At 41.8% G+C, this 16571-nt stretch overlaps 1 protein-coding gene across 3 annotated transcripts in view; it reads right to left on the minus strand.

Moving 5' to 3' along the window:
* Nucleotides 1–16571, minus strand: part of hnrnpul1 (heterogeneous nuclear ribonucleoprotein U-like 1) — a 29738-nt gene that overhangs the window by 5498 nt on the left and 7669 nt on the right. For all 3 annotated transcript variants that reach the window (XM_029773900.1, XM_029773898.1, XM_029773899.1), the window contains exons 5-12: nucleotides 15586–15659; nucleotides 12136–12275; nucleotides 11335–11434; nucleotides 11128–11240; nucleotides 8108–8377; nucleotides 3682–3804; nucleotides 3354–3482; nucleotides 1694–1862 (exon numbers count right to left, since the gene is read on the minus strand). In XM_029773900.1, the coding sequence (XP_029629760.1) occupies nucleotides 1694–1862; nucleotides 3354–3482; nucleotides 3682–3804; nucleotides 8108–8377; nucleotides 11128–11240; nucleotides 11335–11434; nucleotides 12136–12275; nucleotides 15586–15659 (1118 nt within the window). The remainder of the gene's footprint in view (nucleotides 1–1693; nucleotides 1863–3353; nucleotides 3483–3681; nucleotides 3805–8107; nucleotides 8378–11127; nucleotides 11241–11334; nucleotides 11435–12135; nucleotides 12276–15585; nucleotides 15660–16571) is intronic.

Below are 16571 nucleotides of genomic sequence, written 5' to 3' on the forward strand. Positions count from 1 at the left end.
TGTGTAGGCTGAGGGCAGGCTGTGTAGGCTGAGGGTAGACTGTGCAGGCTGAGGGTATGCTGTGCAGGCTGAGGGTAGACTGTGTAGGCTGAGGGTAGACTGTGCAGGCTGAGGGTATGCTGTGTAGGCTGAGGGCAGGCTGTGTAGGCTGAGGGTAGACTGTGCAGGCTGAGGGTATGCTGTGTAGGCTGAGGGCAGGCTGTGTAGGCTGAGGGTAGTCTGTGAAGGCTGAGGGTAGGCTGTGTAGGCTGAGGGCAGGCTGTGTAGGCTGAGGGTAGTCTGTGAAGGCTGAGGGTATGCTGTGTAGGCTGAGGGCAGGCTGTGTAGGCTGAGGGTAGACTGTGCAGGCTGAGGGTATGCTGTGTAGGCTGAGGGCAGGCTGTGTAGGCTGAGGGTAGTCTGTGAAGGTTGAGGGTAGGCTGTGTAGGCTGAGGGCAGGCTGTGTAGGCTGAGGGTAGTCTGTGAAGGCTGAGGGTATGCTGTGTAGGCTGAGGGCAGGCTGTGTAGGCTGAGGGTAGTCTGTGAAGGTTGAGGGTAGGCTGTGTAGGCTGAGGGCAGGCTGTGTAGGCTGAGGGTAGTCTGTGAAGGCTGAGGGTATGCTGTGTAGGCTGAGGGTATGCTGTGTAGGCTGAGGGTAGGCTGTGAAGGCTGAGGGTAGACTGTGTAGGCTGAGGGTAGACTGTGAAGGCTGAGGGTAGACTGTGAAGGCTGAGGGTAGGCTATGAAGGCTGAGGGTAGGCTATGAAGGCTGAGGGTAGGCTGTGTAGGCTGTGAAGGCTGAGGGTAGGAGGGGTCTGTAGACTGGGGGTAGGAGGGTTCTGTAGACTGGGTGTCTGGCTGCTGCAGTCAGAACAAATTCAACCTCCAGAGAATCTGGAGGAAACATTTGTTCAAGCGAACACAGAGGAGATACGGAGGGGAAGAGGAGGAGGAAAAGCCACTGCAAACCAAGTGCTGCCGTAAACGCTGCTCTAAAAAACAGCTTTCAAACAGCACTGACACATAACTGCTGGTGTGAACATGAGGCAGCTCACCAACAGCCAATAGCTTGTCAACAAGCCCTTCCAGACTGAGTGTCCACTACTTTCTGACAGTAAGTTAGTTCAACTTCAGTTTCCAGCACATCCTCGGTTTGCAGTGCAACAGATCAGCAGGTAGTCTGATTGGCAGGGGGCAACACAGAGGGGCAGGAAGCTCAAAGGGTACTGCTGCATCTTAAATCTGTCTGGAGGCTGGAAGCATGGGGGGCAGGGAAGGGGGGTTGGGGGGGCAGGGAAGGGGGGTTGGGGGGGCAGGGAAGGAGGCTGGGAAGGAGGCAGGGAAGGGAAGGAGGCAGGGGTTGGGGGGGCAGGGAAGGAGGCAGGGAAGGGGGGGCAGGGAAGGAGGCAGGGGTTGGGGGGGGCAGGGAAGGAGGCAGGGAAGGGGGGCAGGGAAGGGGGGGCAGGGAAGGAGGCAGGGAAGGAGACAGGGAAGGGAAGGAGGCAGGGGTTGGGGGGCCAGGGAAGGAGGCAGGTATTTGGGGGGGGGGAGGCAGGGAAGGAAAGGAGGCAGGGAAGGAGGCAGGCGTTTGGGAGAGCATGTTCCAAGATTTTGATTTTAGAGACGAAAAACATAGAAAAAAAACAAAAAAAGTAAAGTAGATCTGTTTGTTTTTATTGGTTGGTTGGTTTTGTTTCCACATGGTTGCTCCTACCTTTCATTTCTAACACAGCCTGATCTGGCACATCCTTCCCCTGCTCATCAGTTTGTCTTAACGTTCGCTCTTTAAAGTCCTCCTCCGTGGGACATATAACAATAGCCTTGCGCTGAAACCCCTCAAAAGGACGCATTTTTCGTCTCTGGGCTGATCCATATACATTTGTCTAGCAATGGTGACACAAGGAAAGAGGTAGAAGGCTGTTTGTTATTGTTTACTTGTTGTGTTATAGGGGTAGGCTTTGTTTTCCTCTGGCAGGGAAGCCGGGGAACAGAACCCTGTAATAATGAAGGTAGAGGTGTTTTATGCTGTTTTAGGTTTTTACTCTTTTGGGTGGTTAACTAAATGGGCGGTATTTCACACACTCTCTCTCCTCCAAGCCACAGACCTACCTTCCCAGACTGCACCTCTCCACGTCTTCTTCAAGGTTCCTGTTACTGTCACAGAGTGAAGGGGACCCTTTAAACAACTAGCCTGGTTGTTATTAGGAGCACTGTATCTTTATAAAAGATAACATTTCTTGAGACTTGGTTAAAAGGTGTGTGGCGTACGGACGATAACGTTGATCGTGAATGCGGATATTTACTGTAAATTCTCATCCCATAGAGAGAGATACAACTACAAGTTGGTACTAAAAACGACTACAGTTCTAAACGAGTTTCGTCGTTAAGTTTACGTCCTCAAACATTCCTTTCCCATGATTCAGTTGGTTACCGTGTTGATTCCCAATGTATCTGAACAATGATTTACTGATTGACTGACTGGAAATGTGGGTCCCCTTGTCTTACCTGTACCTACCTGGTTGTTGTCGTCACGGTGTCCTGCTGTCCCGTAGACACACACACACACACACACACAGACAGAGATACAACCTACCTGTTGCTACTCACGGTTTCCACGGTTTCTACCGGCAGATACCTCCGTTAGACTGACTTACCGTAGGTAACCACGGCAACGACATCTCTCTGGAAACTTCAATAATGGTTAGCCCTCCTCACCTTCCCCCCCCCCACTTACCATTCAGGGGTTAATTTATTTAACAACAGAAAACACAGTCTAGCTGTTTTATTTTTTTTAAGGCTGTCGACAGTCGTCTGTCTCGTCGTAGTTACCATAGCAACAGAGGTTGTTTGTCTTTACCTTGCCAGGCAGAGTTCTACTGTTTGTAAACATCTTTACAAAGACTACAGATGCATAGATACACATAAAATACTGTAGTAATAATATGGATAAAATACTGTAGCAATAATACAGTAAAATACTGTAGTAATAATACGGATAAAATACTGTAGTAATAATACAGTAAAATACTGTAAAAACAAAACAACAAAAGGGTCGTAGCAGAACAATACTGAGACGGATGAAACATAACATGAAGAACTTATTAAACAGCTTTCCTTATAAAATACAAAATACGGTATAAATGGCAACAAGATGGTCAACAACCATAGTTTCTTCTACTCTATCATCAACATGACCTGCAAGATAAACAAATAGTTCATTAGAGATCAGAGGTTAGCAGAGCCGTATTACACACACACACACACACACACACGCACACGCGCGCACGCGCGCACACGCACACACACACACACACACACACACACACACACACAGGAAGCAGAAAGTAGTCAAGAGGAAGCGGTGGGTACCGTACCTGGTCCAGGATGTAGTTGCGTCTCTTGCGTGCGGCGATCTGGATGAGGCGGTTGAGACACTGAGTGGCCTGTTGGATCAGAACGTCCCAACGACCAGCGTAGTTCTTCTGACGACGCAGACCCATCACCTGGTAGTAGACAGGACATAGATAGCTCTTATATACGGGGATCTGTTTTTAGATCATTAGATAACGCACCTCATTCAAATTCTAGTCGTCTAAATTGAAGATTGTGAACTACCGAATTAGTTGAATCATTTGTGTAGCCCACCTGTGACCTCAGAGATCTAAAAGGTTATAACAGGTTATGAAGGGTTCTAAGGCTTACCTTCATCTTCTCCATGATGGCGTTGGTTCCCAGGGTGTTGTATTTCTTCTCTGGGTGACTCTCAGTATGTTTTGAGGCCCAGGTGGTCTTGCCACAGGCTGGCAGACCCACCATCATGAGAATCTAGACAGAAACAAGGACGAAAATTAAGATAGCCCGCTAACACGACGCTAGTACTTTTCAGACCAGGCTAGTGCTTAACTAGCCCGCTAGCCCGACGCTAGCACTTTTCAGACCAGGCTAGTGCTTAACTAGCCCGCTAGCCCGACGCTAGTACTTTTCAGACCAGGCTAGTGCTTAACTAGCCCGCTAGCCCGACGCTAGTACTTTTAGACCAGGCTAGTGCTTAACTAGCCCGCTAGCCCAACGCTAGTACTTTTCAGACCAGGCTAGTGCTTAACTAGCCCGCTAGCCCGATGCTAGTACTTTTCAGACCAGGCTAGTGCTTAACTAGCCCGCTAGCCCAACGCTAGTACTTTTCAGACCAGGCTAGTGCTTTACTAGCCCGTAGCGATGGGGAGGGGGGGTCGATACAGTTACAAATCATGATATTATTTTTGGACATTTTGGATATATCGATAATTTGACTCCAATTGTTGATTCACTATATAGCATCAGCTAGCGTTAGTTTTTTAAAATATTTTTCTATAATTTTTTTGGTTGGTTGTCCCTGAGACAAAACTCTGGTATTGTTCATCCTATAGCTGGTTCTCCATCTTGTTTTTTTTAAACAGTGAACAACATGTTCTAAGAACTTCTATTTCCATAACTGATCAAAACTCATCATTGTCTCGTTGCAGCAGATATATACATTTTGGTTTTTACATTTTAGTCATTATGGGACGGCAGCGTAGCCTAGTGGTTAGAGCGTTGGACTAGTCACCGAAAGGTTGCAAGATCGAATCCCCCGAGCTGACAAGGTAAAAATCTGTTGTTCTGCCTCTGAACAAGGCAGTTAACCCACTTGTTCCTAGACTGTCATTGTAAATAAGAATTTGTTCTTAACTGACTTGCCTAGTTAAATAGAGGTTAAATATTTTTTTATTTTTTTAATTCGGCAGATCCAGAGTGCCTTGCTCAAGTGCACATCAACAAATTGTACATCTAGTCAGCTCGGGGATTCGAACAAGCAACCTTTACTGGCTCAACCGCTTAACTGCTAAGCTACCTGCCGCCTCATATAGTGAGCAATATGTTTGGAACATCAAATCCCAATAAAATCACAGTATTCGAAACGCAAAACATAAATAATCATAATACCAGTCATATCGGGACCGAAGTATCGTGACAATAAAGTTGTACTTTTTTTGAAGAATTGAAGACCCATGCCAAATCTTTTTAACCTCCTGAGGGGAAAGAGGTGCTGTCGTGCCTTCTTCACGACTGTACGTGTGTGTGTGTGTGTGTGGACCATTTTAAGTCCTTAGTGATTTGGACACAGAGGAACTTGAAGCTGTCAACCCGCTCCACCGCAGCCCTGTTGATGTGGATGGGGGCGTGCTCGCCGCCCACGATCAGCTCCTTGGTCTTAACTGTCATTGAGGGAGAGGTTGTTGTCCCGGCACCACATTACCATGTCACTGACCTTCTCTCTGTAGGATCATCGTTGCCGGTGATCTCAGGCCTATTACCGTCGTGTCCTCAGCAAACTTGATGATGGTGTTGGAGAAGTGCGTGGCCACACATTCGTGGGTGAACAGGGAGTACTTGAGGGGACTAAAGCACACTCCCTTGTGGGGCCCCCGTGTTCAGGGTCAGATTGACGGAGGTGATGTTACCAACCCTTACTACCTGGGGTCGGCCCGTCAGGAAGTCCAGGATTCTGGTTGCAGAGGGAGGTGTTCAGTCCCAGGGTCCTAAGCTTGGAGACGAATTTTGTGGGCACTATGGTGTTGAACGCTGAGCTGTAGTGAATGAACAGCATTCTCACATAGGCGTTCCTCTTATCTAGGTAGGTGAGGGCAGTGCGGAATGCAAATGAGATTCCGTCGTCTATGGATCTGTTAGAGCGATATGTAAATTGGAGTGGCTCTAGGGCAGGATTCCCCAACTTGCGGCCCGAATTTGACTCGCAGGTGGTTTTATTTGCCCCCCCCCCAAGATTTCTGAAAAAATTAAATATATATAATAATAATAATTTGTTGTTGAATTTTCATTGTGATTTTAAATTTGGGAAATCTGTTCCCAAGTATTTCCACGCATAAGAGAGACTGGTGATCATATACAAATGTAAGAAAGACTTGAAATTATGATATTTAGTTCAAATATTATATCTATTTGGGATTCTTGCGGTCAATTTGCAGTCTACAAATGATTTGTAATTATGTTTCCGGCCACCCGTCCATCCGCTGAAGAAAAGCTGATGAGTTGATGATCCCTGCTCTAGGGTGTCTGGGACGATGGGAGTTGATGTGTGCCATAACCAGCCTTTTAAAGCACTTCCTGATTACAGATTTTGAGTGCTACAGGGTAGTAGTCAATTCTGGCAGGTAGCCTCAGAGTTCTTGGGAACAGGAACGACGGTGGTCAGCTTGAGACGTGGTGTTTACAGACCGGGACAAGGTTGAAGATGACGATGAACAGCTGTTCTGCGCGTGCTCTGACAACGTAGAGGGCAGGGAAATATTTGATATGTGTATATACACAGTATATTATATATACACATCACGTGCGACTCGAAATAAGACTTAAGTAATTAGCTTGTGCCATGGCCCATAGCTCATGGGAAAGAGAGTGTAGCTATCTCACCACAGCAAGTCAGGAACATAAGAAAGAAAAAAAAAAACAATGAATCTAAAAGACCCTTTTATAAGCATCTGCGTTGTTTGGATTCAAAAACTGAGTTGTTGAGCAATTGCACTGTATAGTTAAACCTCCTCCAATCAGATATCAGACCTACAATCACAACAGAACCTCTAGCTTCTCAGAGGTGTGACTCAGAGGGGTTGTTGGCGAGATCAACACAGAGAACGCTGAATTCCTAAGACAACACAGAGGAGGACATTCTTGCATTACAGATGATAAGAGTCATTTCGGGGGACTGGGCCGACTCCACTGTCCTGTCCGCCCGTTGAATGGAGAATCCATAGCCATGGGGGTATCTTGTCCGAGAGCCATATTTCAGAAAAGCAGAGAAAATTGCATTTACGAGAGTCCCTTGGGTATCAAATCCACGATCAGAGGTCATCCATCTTATTATCAAGAGACTTGGCCAATAGAATGGAGGGAAGAGGTGGCCAGTGTTCTAATCTCACCAGGACTCCTCCTCCTCCTCCTGCCTCTGTATCAACACCGTTTCCTCTTGGATACCCCCCCCCTCGAAAATTTTAAATAATTGTAAAACTGCAAATATGACTTTAATCTCAAGAGAAGACAGGTTTAATGAACTCCCTGACTGTCTACTTTTTATATTTGTCTGGCTACTCCATGTACTTGTGGAAAACACTGATATAGTCCTGTATAATAGTAGTAGTGTGTAGTAGTAGTACTGTATCGTATAGTAGTAGTAGTGTTAAGTATAGTAGTAGTACTGTATAATATAGTATTGTAGTACTGTATAGTATAGTAGCAGCACTGTATAGTATAATAGCAGTATAGGATAATAGTAGTACTGTATAGTATAGTAGCAGTACTGTATAATATAGTAGCACTGTATAGTATAGTAGTACTGTATAGTATAGTAGTACTGTATAATATAGTAGTACTGTATAGTAGTAGTACTGTTTAGTATAGTAGTACTGTATAGTAGTAGTACTGTATAATATAGTAGTACTGTATAGTAGTAGTACTGTATAGTAGTAGTACTGTATAATATAGTAGTACTGTATAATATAGTAGTACTGTATAGTAGTAGTACTGTATAATATAGTAGTACTGTATAATATAGTAGTACTGTATAATATAGTAGTACTGTATAATAGTAGTACTGTATAATATAGTAGTACTGTATAATAGTAGTACTGTATAATATAGTAGTACTGTATAATATAGTAGTACTGTATAGTAGTAGTACTGTATAATATAGTAGTACTGTATAATATAGTAGTACTGTATAGTAGTAGTACTGTATAGTAGTAGTACTGTATAATATAGTAGTACGGTATAGTAGTAGTACTGTATAATAGTAGTACTGTATAGTATAGTACTGTATAATATAGTAGAACTGTATAGTAGTAGTACTGTATAATATAGTAATACTGTATAATATAGTAGTACTGTATAGTAGTAGTACTGTATAGTAGTAGTACTGTATAATATAGTAGTACTGTATAATATAGTAGTACTGTATAGTAGTAGTACTGTATAGTAGTAGTACTGTATAATATAGTAGTACTGTATAGTAGTAGTACTGTATAATAGTAGTACTGTATAATATAGTACTGTATAATATAGTAGTGTATAATATAGTAGTGTATAGTATCCATACCTCACAGTCAGCCTTGCTGGCTGGTCCTACAGCCCCTCTGGTCCTGTCTTCAATACCAAGAGTCTGGATGAAAATGTACCCCTCCGGAGGGGGGTGGAAGGGTTCCTCCTTCTGGCCGAAGTTAAACTCGATCGCACAGTTCTTCACAAGGACGTGGGGGAACAGGGGGCGCCCCGCCAGCTCCTCCCTCGACGCCCGGAACCCCACGTCTAGCCACACCCCGTTCTTAGAGAACGCCATCTCCACCTTCTCACCGCCAGCGTCAAAGTCCTGTGGGAATAATAAAGTTATGTTAAACTAACTAACAAAGTCAACTAACTATACTAACTCTAACCATCTACACACCTTCTCTCCACCAGCGTCAAAGTCCTGTGGGAATAATAAAGTTATGCTAAACTAATTATCTAACTACAACTCTAATCATCTCCACCTCCTCACCGCCAGTGTCCTGATGGAATAATAAAGTTATGTTAAAAGGCTCTCTGCTGAACTATGTAACTAACTAACTCTACTAACTAACTAACTTACTCTACTAACTAACTATACTAACTAACCCTACTAACTAACTAACCCTACTAACTAACTCTAATAACTCTACTAACTAACTCGAATAACTAACTAACTCTACTAACTAACTAACTCTACTAACTAACTAACTTAACTAACTAACTAACTTAACTAACTAACTCTAATAACTCTACTAACTAACTAACTCTACTAACTAATCCTACTAACTCTACTAACTAACACTACTAACTAACTAACTCTACTAACTAACTAACTCTAATAACTAACTAACTCTACTAACTAACACTACTAACTAACTAACTCTACTAACTAACTCTAATAACTCTACTAACTAACTCTAATAACTCTACTAACTAACTAACTAACTAACTCTAATAACTCTACTAACTAACTAACTCTAATAACTCTACTGACTAACTCTACTAACTAACTAACTAACTCTAATAACTAACTAACCCTACTAACTAACTCTACTAACTAAGTAACTCTACTAACTAACTCTACTAACTAAGTAACTCTACTAACTAACTCTACTAACTAAGTAACTCTACTAACTAATTAACTAACTCTACTAACTAAGTAACTAACTCTACTAACTAAGTAACTAACTCTACTAACTAAGTAACTAACTCTACTAACTAAGTAACTAACTCTACTAACTAAGTAACTAACTCTAATAACTCTACTAACTAACTAACTAACTAACTAACTAACTCTAATAACTCTACTAACTAACTAACTCTAATAACTAACTAACTCTAATAACTCTACTAACTAACTAACTAACTCTAATAACTCTACTAACTAACTAACTCTAATAACTCTACTAACTAACTAACTCTAATAACTCTACTAACTAACTAACTCTAATAATTCTACTGACTAACTCTACTAACTAACTAACTAACTCTAATAACTAACTAACCCTACTAACTAACTCTACTAACTAAGTAACTCTACTAACTAACTCTACTAACTAAGTAACTCTACTAACTAATTAACTAACTCTACTAACTAAGTAACTAACTCTACTAACTAAGTAACTAACTCTACTAACTAAGTAACTAACTCTACTAACTAAGTAACTAACTCTAATAACTCTACTAACTAACTAACTAACTAACTCTAATAACTCTACTAACTAACTAACTCTAATAACTCTACTAACTAACTCTACTAACTAACTAACTAGCTCTACTAACTAACTCTACTAACTAACTAACTCTAATAACTCTACTAACTAACCCTACTAACTAACTAACTCTACTAACTAACTAACTAACCCTACTAACTAACTAACTCTACTAACTAACTCTACTAACTAACTAACTCTACTAACTAACTAACTCTACTAACTAACTAACTCTAATAACTCTACTAACTAACTCTACTAACTCTACTAACTAACTAACTCTAATAACTCTACTAACTAACTCTACTAACTAACTAACTCTAATAACTCTACTAACTAACTCTACTAACTAACTAACTCTAATAACTCTACTAACTAACTCTACTAACTAACTAACTCTAATAACTAACTAACTCTAATAACTAACTCTAATAACTAACTCTAACTAACTAACTCTACTAACTAACTAACTCTACTAACTAACTCTACTAACTAACTAACTCTACTAACTAACTCTACTAACTAACTAACTCTAATAACTCTACTAACTCTACTAACTAACTAACTCTAATAACTCTACTAACTAACTCTACTAACTAACTAACTCTACTAACTAACTAACTCTACTAACTAACTAACTCTACTAACTAACTAACTCTAATAACTAACTAACTAACTCTAATAACTAACTCTAATAACTAACTAACTAACTCTAACTAACTAACTCTACTAACTAACTCTAATAACTAACTAACTAACTCTAATAAGTAACTAACTCAACTAACTAACTAACTCTACTAACTAACTAACTCTAATAACTAACTAAAATAACTAACTCTACTAACTAACTAACTCTACTAACTAACTAACTCTACTAACTAACTAACTCTACTAACTAACTAACTCTACTAACTAACTAACTAACTCTAATAAGTAACTAACTCAACTAACTAACTAACTAACTCTACTAACTAACTAACTCTACTAACTAACTCTACTAACTAACTAACTAATAACTAACTAAAATAACTAACTAACTCTACTAACTAACTAACTCTACTAACTAACTCTACTAACTAACTAACTCTACTAACTAACTAACTCTACTAACTAACTAACTCTAATAACTAACTAACTAATAACTAACTAACTAAAATAACTAACTAACTAACTCTAATAACTAACTAACTAACTCTACTAACTAACTCTACTAAAGCTACTAACTAACTGTACTAACTAACTAACTAACTAACTAACTCTTTGTCTAAGACAAATATTAGTGAATTATATTAGTATAGTCTCCCTATAGCTAGTAATGGGACTATCACTGCAGACAATACAACAACAGAGTATTACTCACAATGAAACAGCCGATGACATCATTCTCTCCAAACTTCTCTCCGTAGTCTTCAAACTTACAGTCGGAGGATTTTTTCCCTGTTCCTCCGTATCCAAACGAAAACGCTTCCTCACCTGGAATATACCGAAGCTACATGTCAAGCAGTGTGTCCTTTCGTCCGCACGTGTGTGTGTGGCGGGAGTGCGCGTGTGTGTGTGTTGTCCACACCCAGCTGTGTGCTGCAGGAGTCCAGGGACCATCCTATCCGGACAACATGGGGATCAGGCTCAGAGGACGGGAGATGCTTCACAGCTATCTCCTCTAAGATCTACAGCAGAGACAGACAGGTTAGTAGAGAGAGACAGACAGGTTAGTAGAGAGAGACAGACAGGTTAGTAGGAGAGACAGACAGGTCTGTAGGAGAGACAGACAGCTTTGTAGGAGAGAGACAGGTTTGTAAGAGAAACAGACAGGTTAGTAGATAGACAGACGGGTTAGTAAAGAGACAGACAGGTCAGTAGGAGAGACAGACAGGTCAGTCAGTAAGAAAGACAGACATGTAAGTAGAAAGAGAGACAGGTTAGTAGAGAGAGACAGACAGGTCAGTAGGAGACAGACAGGTTAGTAGGAAAGACAGACAGGTCAGTAGGAGACAGACAGGTCAGTAGGAGACAGACAGGTTAGTAGAGACAGACAGGTCAGTAGTTACTTCCACAGTGATCAGTCATTACCGTTACTTACATAGTGATCAATCATTAGCGTTACTTACATAGTGATCAGGCATTATCGTTACTTACATAGTGATCAGTCATTATCGTTACTTACATAGTGATTAATCATTATCGTTACTTACATAGTGATTAATCATTATCGTTACTTACATAGTGATTAATCATTATCGTTACTTACATAGTGATCAGTCATTTACACAGCTGATACATCACAACACCAGGTCAAAAGTAGTGCACTATATTGGGAATAGGCTGTAATTTGGGATACGACCTATGGTTTTGTTTCTCTCTCCGTTACCTTCATCTCGTAACAGACTTTCCCTCTGCTGACTCCGTAGGATGCTCGAGCTCCGGCCCAGAGATAGGCGAAGCCCTCGACGGTCAGAGGGTAGCCGCTGTAATGATCACGGGACACCTTGAAGTGAAGGTCACAGTTATCTGTGGGACACGAGAGAGATAAATACACTACATTACCAAATGTATGCGGACACCTGTTTGTCAAACATCTCATTCCAAAAATCATGGGCATTAATATGGAGTTGGTCCCCCTTTGCTGCTATAACAGCCTCCACTCTTCTGGGAAGGCTTTCCACTAGATGTTGGAACATTGCTGAGGGGACTTGCTCTCATTCAGCCACAAGAGCGTTAGTGAGGTCAGGTACTGATGTTGGGCGATTAGGCCTGGCTCGCAGTCGGCGTTCCAATTCATCCAAAAGGTGTTCGATGGGGTTGAGGTCAGGGCTCTGTGCAGGCCAGTCAAGTTCTTCCACAATGATCTCGACAAACCATTTCTGTATGGACCTCGTATCACGACTCAGGATATGGCCCATATGCAGACACAGGAGGCGAATAGTTCCGATACTCTCAATATTTATTATACAAAAAGGGGCAGACAAAGGGCAGGTCGAGGGCAGGCAGCGGTTCGTAAATCCAAGGCAGGGTCAAACAGGGACAGAATGGCAGGCAGGGTCAGGACAGGCAGAAAGGTCAGATCCGGGGAAGACCAGTAAGACACAGTTGAGAGCAAGAGAAACAGGAAACATGATGGTAAGACCTGACAAGACGAGACAAACTGGCAACTGACAAACAGAGAACGCAGGTATAAATACACAAGGGATAATGGGGGAAATAGAGGACACCTGGTGGGGCGGAGGAGACAAGGCAACACAGGTGAAGCAGATTAAGGTGTGACACCTGGCTTTATGCACGGGGGGGCACTGTCATGTTGAAACAGGGAAGAGCCTTCCTCAAACTGTTGCCACAAGGGTTGGGACAGAATCGTCTAGAATGTCATTGTATGCTGTAGCGTTAAGATTTCCCTTCACTGGAACTAAGGGTCCCGAACCATGAAAAACAGCCCCAGACCATTATTCCTCCTCCTCCACCAAACTTTACAGTTGGCACTAAGCATTGGGGCAGGTAGCGTTCTCCTGGCATCCGCCAAACCCAGATTAGTCTGTCAGACTGCCAGATGGTGAAACGTGATTCATCACTACAGAGAACGCGTTTCCACTGCTCCAGAGTCCAATGGGGGCGAGCTTCACACCACTCCAGCCGACGCTTGGCATTATGCACGGTGATCTTAGGCTTGTGTGCAGCTGCTCGGCCATGGAAACTCATTTCATGAAGCTCCCGACGAACAATTCTTGTGCTGACGTTGCTTCAAGAGGCAGTTTGGAACTCGGTAGTGAGTGTTGCAACCGAGGACAGACGATTTGTAAGCGCTTCAGCACTCGCCGGTCCCGTTCTGTGAGCTTGTGTGGCCTACCACTTTGTGGCTGAGCCGTTGTTGCTCCTACACATTTCCTACTTCAAAATGACTTGTTGGAAAGGTGGCATCCTATGACGGTGCCACCTTGAAAGTCACTGAGCTCTTCAGCACAGGCCATTCTACTGCCAATGTTTGTCTATGGAAATTGCATGGCTGAGTGCTCGTTTTTATACATCTGTCAGCAACAGGTGTGGCTGAAATAGCTGAATCCCCTCATTTGAAGGGGTGTCCACATTCTTTTATGTATATAAACATCAAAATTAGATGTTGACCGATAAATCGGCATTGGCCGATTAATTAGGGCCGATTTCAAGTTTTCATAACAATCGGTAATCTGCATTTTTGGACACCGATTATGGCCGATTACATTGCAATCCACGAGGGGACCGTGTGGCAGGCTCACCACCTGTTACGCGAGTGCAGCAAGGAGCCAAGGTAAGTTGCTAGCTAGCATTAAACTTATCTTATGAAAAACAATCAATCTTCACATAATCACTAGTTAACTACACATGGTTGATGATATTACTAGGTTAACTAGCTTGTCCTGCGTTACATATAATCAATGTGGTGCCTGTTAATTTATCATAGAATCACAGCCTACTTCGCGAAACGGGGGATGATTTAACAAAAGCGCATTCGAGAACAAAGCACTGTCGTTGCACCAATGTACCTAACCATAAACAATGTCTTTCTTAAAATCAATATACAAGTATATATTTTTAAACCTGCATATTTAGTTAAAATAAATTCATGTTAGAAGGCAATATTAACTAGGGAAATTGTGTCACTTCTCTTGCAAGCAGAGTTGGGGTATATGCAGCAGTTTGGGCCGCCTGGCTCATTGCGAACTGTGTAAAGACCATTTATTCCTAACGAAGACCGTAATTAATTTGCCAGAATTTTACATAATTATGACATAACATTGAAGGTTGTACAATGTTACAGGAATATTTAGACTTAGGGAAGCCACCTGTTAGATAAAATACGGAACGATTCCGTATTTCACTGAAAGAATAAACGGTTTGTTTTCAAAATGATAGTTTCCGGATTTGACCATATTAATGACCAAAGGCTCGTATTTATGTGTTTATTATATTATAATTAAGTCTATGATTTGATATTTGATAGAGCAGTCTGACTGAGCGGTGGTAGGCAGCAGCAGGCTCGTAAGCATTCATTCAAAAAGCACTTTCCTACGTTTGCCAGGAGCTCTTCGCTGTGCTTCAAGCATTGAGCTGTTTATGACTTCAAGCCTATCAACTCCCGAGATTAGGCTGGCAATACTAAAGTACCTATTAGAACATCCAATAGTCAAAGGTATATGAAATACAAATGGTATAGAGAGAAATAGTCCTATAATAACTACAACCTAAAACTTCTTACCTGGGAATATTGAAGACTCATGTTAAAAGGAACCACCAGCTTTCATATGTTCTCATGTTCTGAGCAAGGAACTTAAACGTTAGCTTTTTTACATGGCACATATTGCACTTTTACTTTCTTCTCCAACACTTTGTTTTTGCATTATTTAAACCAAATTGAACATGTTTCATTATTTATTTGAGACTACATTTATTTTATTGATGTATTATATTAAGTTAAAATAAAAGTGTTCATTCAGTATTGTTTTAATTGCCATTATTACAAATATATATATATAAATAAAAATTGGCCGATTAATCGGTAACGGGTTTTTTTGGGGGGGGGCCCTCCAATAATCGGCATCGGTGTTTTTTGGGTCTCCAATAATCGGTATCGGCGTTTAAAAACCATAATCGGCCAACCTCTAATTAAAATGTCAAGTAAATTAAGGCAAGGGAAACTATTAAACCATGACATAAAAAGTCACTGCAACGAGGAGAGGCTAACGCAAACGTACAGCTCAATTTATGACCAATTACTTTGTTACTTCGTTCACAATCATGAATGACCTCTGTGAATACCTAGTTTCAACTGGAGTTCTCAGATGTTACTCACATGTGTCCAGAGCCACCAAAGTGTCATCAAAGTCCTCCTCCTCCTCTTCAGCAGGGGGCTGGGGCGACCGGGACCTGTACAAGACTGACAGGTTAGTCCTCCAATCACAGCACTGGACTGAAGACTGACAGGTTAGTCCACCAATCACAGCACTGGACTGAAGACTGACAGGTTAGTCCACCAATCACAGCACTGGACTGAAGACTGACAGGTTAGTCCACCAATCACAGCAATGGACTGAAGAATGACAGGTTAGTCCACCAATCACAGCACTGGACTGAAGACTGACAGGTTAGTCCTCCAATCACAGCACTGGACTGAAGACTGACAGGTTAGTCCACCAATCACAGCACTGGACTGAAGACTGACAGGTTAGTCCTCCAATCACAGCACTGGACTGAAGACTGACAGGTTAGTCCTCCAATCACAGCAATGGACTGAAGAATGACAGGTTAGTCCTCCAATCACAGTACTGGACCAAGCTAAGCGTTTAGAACTCTTTGCGGTCCTGTTTTTTAGTTAGGGACATAACTAACCTTTACCAAACTACCAAGAACGGGGATGTGTTCAGTAGGCATGAAATGATACCGGAAACATTCTTATTGCAGCAAAGGTAGTACCTCCTCTGTTTCAAAAGGTCCCCCCCCCGTTTAGTATCTACTGAACAGGACCCAGGTGAAATAGAGACCAAGGCAGAGATGTAGTAGTAGTATAAGTATTCATATTTGTAGTAGAATTAGTAGTATTATTAGCAGTAGTAGTAATAGTAGTATTATAGAGTTTTCCATAAGTACATAGAGTAGTCAGCCAATTAGAACTCTGGGTCTTCCTTTCCTGTGGCGGTCCTCATGAGAGCCAGTTTCATCATAGCGCTTGATGGTTTTTGCGACTGCAATTGAAGAAACTTTTGAAAGTTCTTGACATTTTCCGGATTGACTGACCTTCATGTCTTAAAGTAATGATGGACTGTCATTTCTATTTGCATA

This window comes from Salmo trutta, chromosome 13, assembly GCF_901001165.1.
Source record: "Salmo trutta chromosome 13, fSalTru1.1, whole genome shotgun sequence".
NCBI classification, from domain to species: domain Eukaryota; kingdom Metazoa; phylum Chordata; class Actinopteri; order Salmoniformes; family Salmonidae; genus Salmo; species Salmo trutta.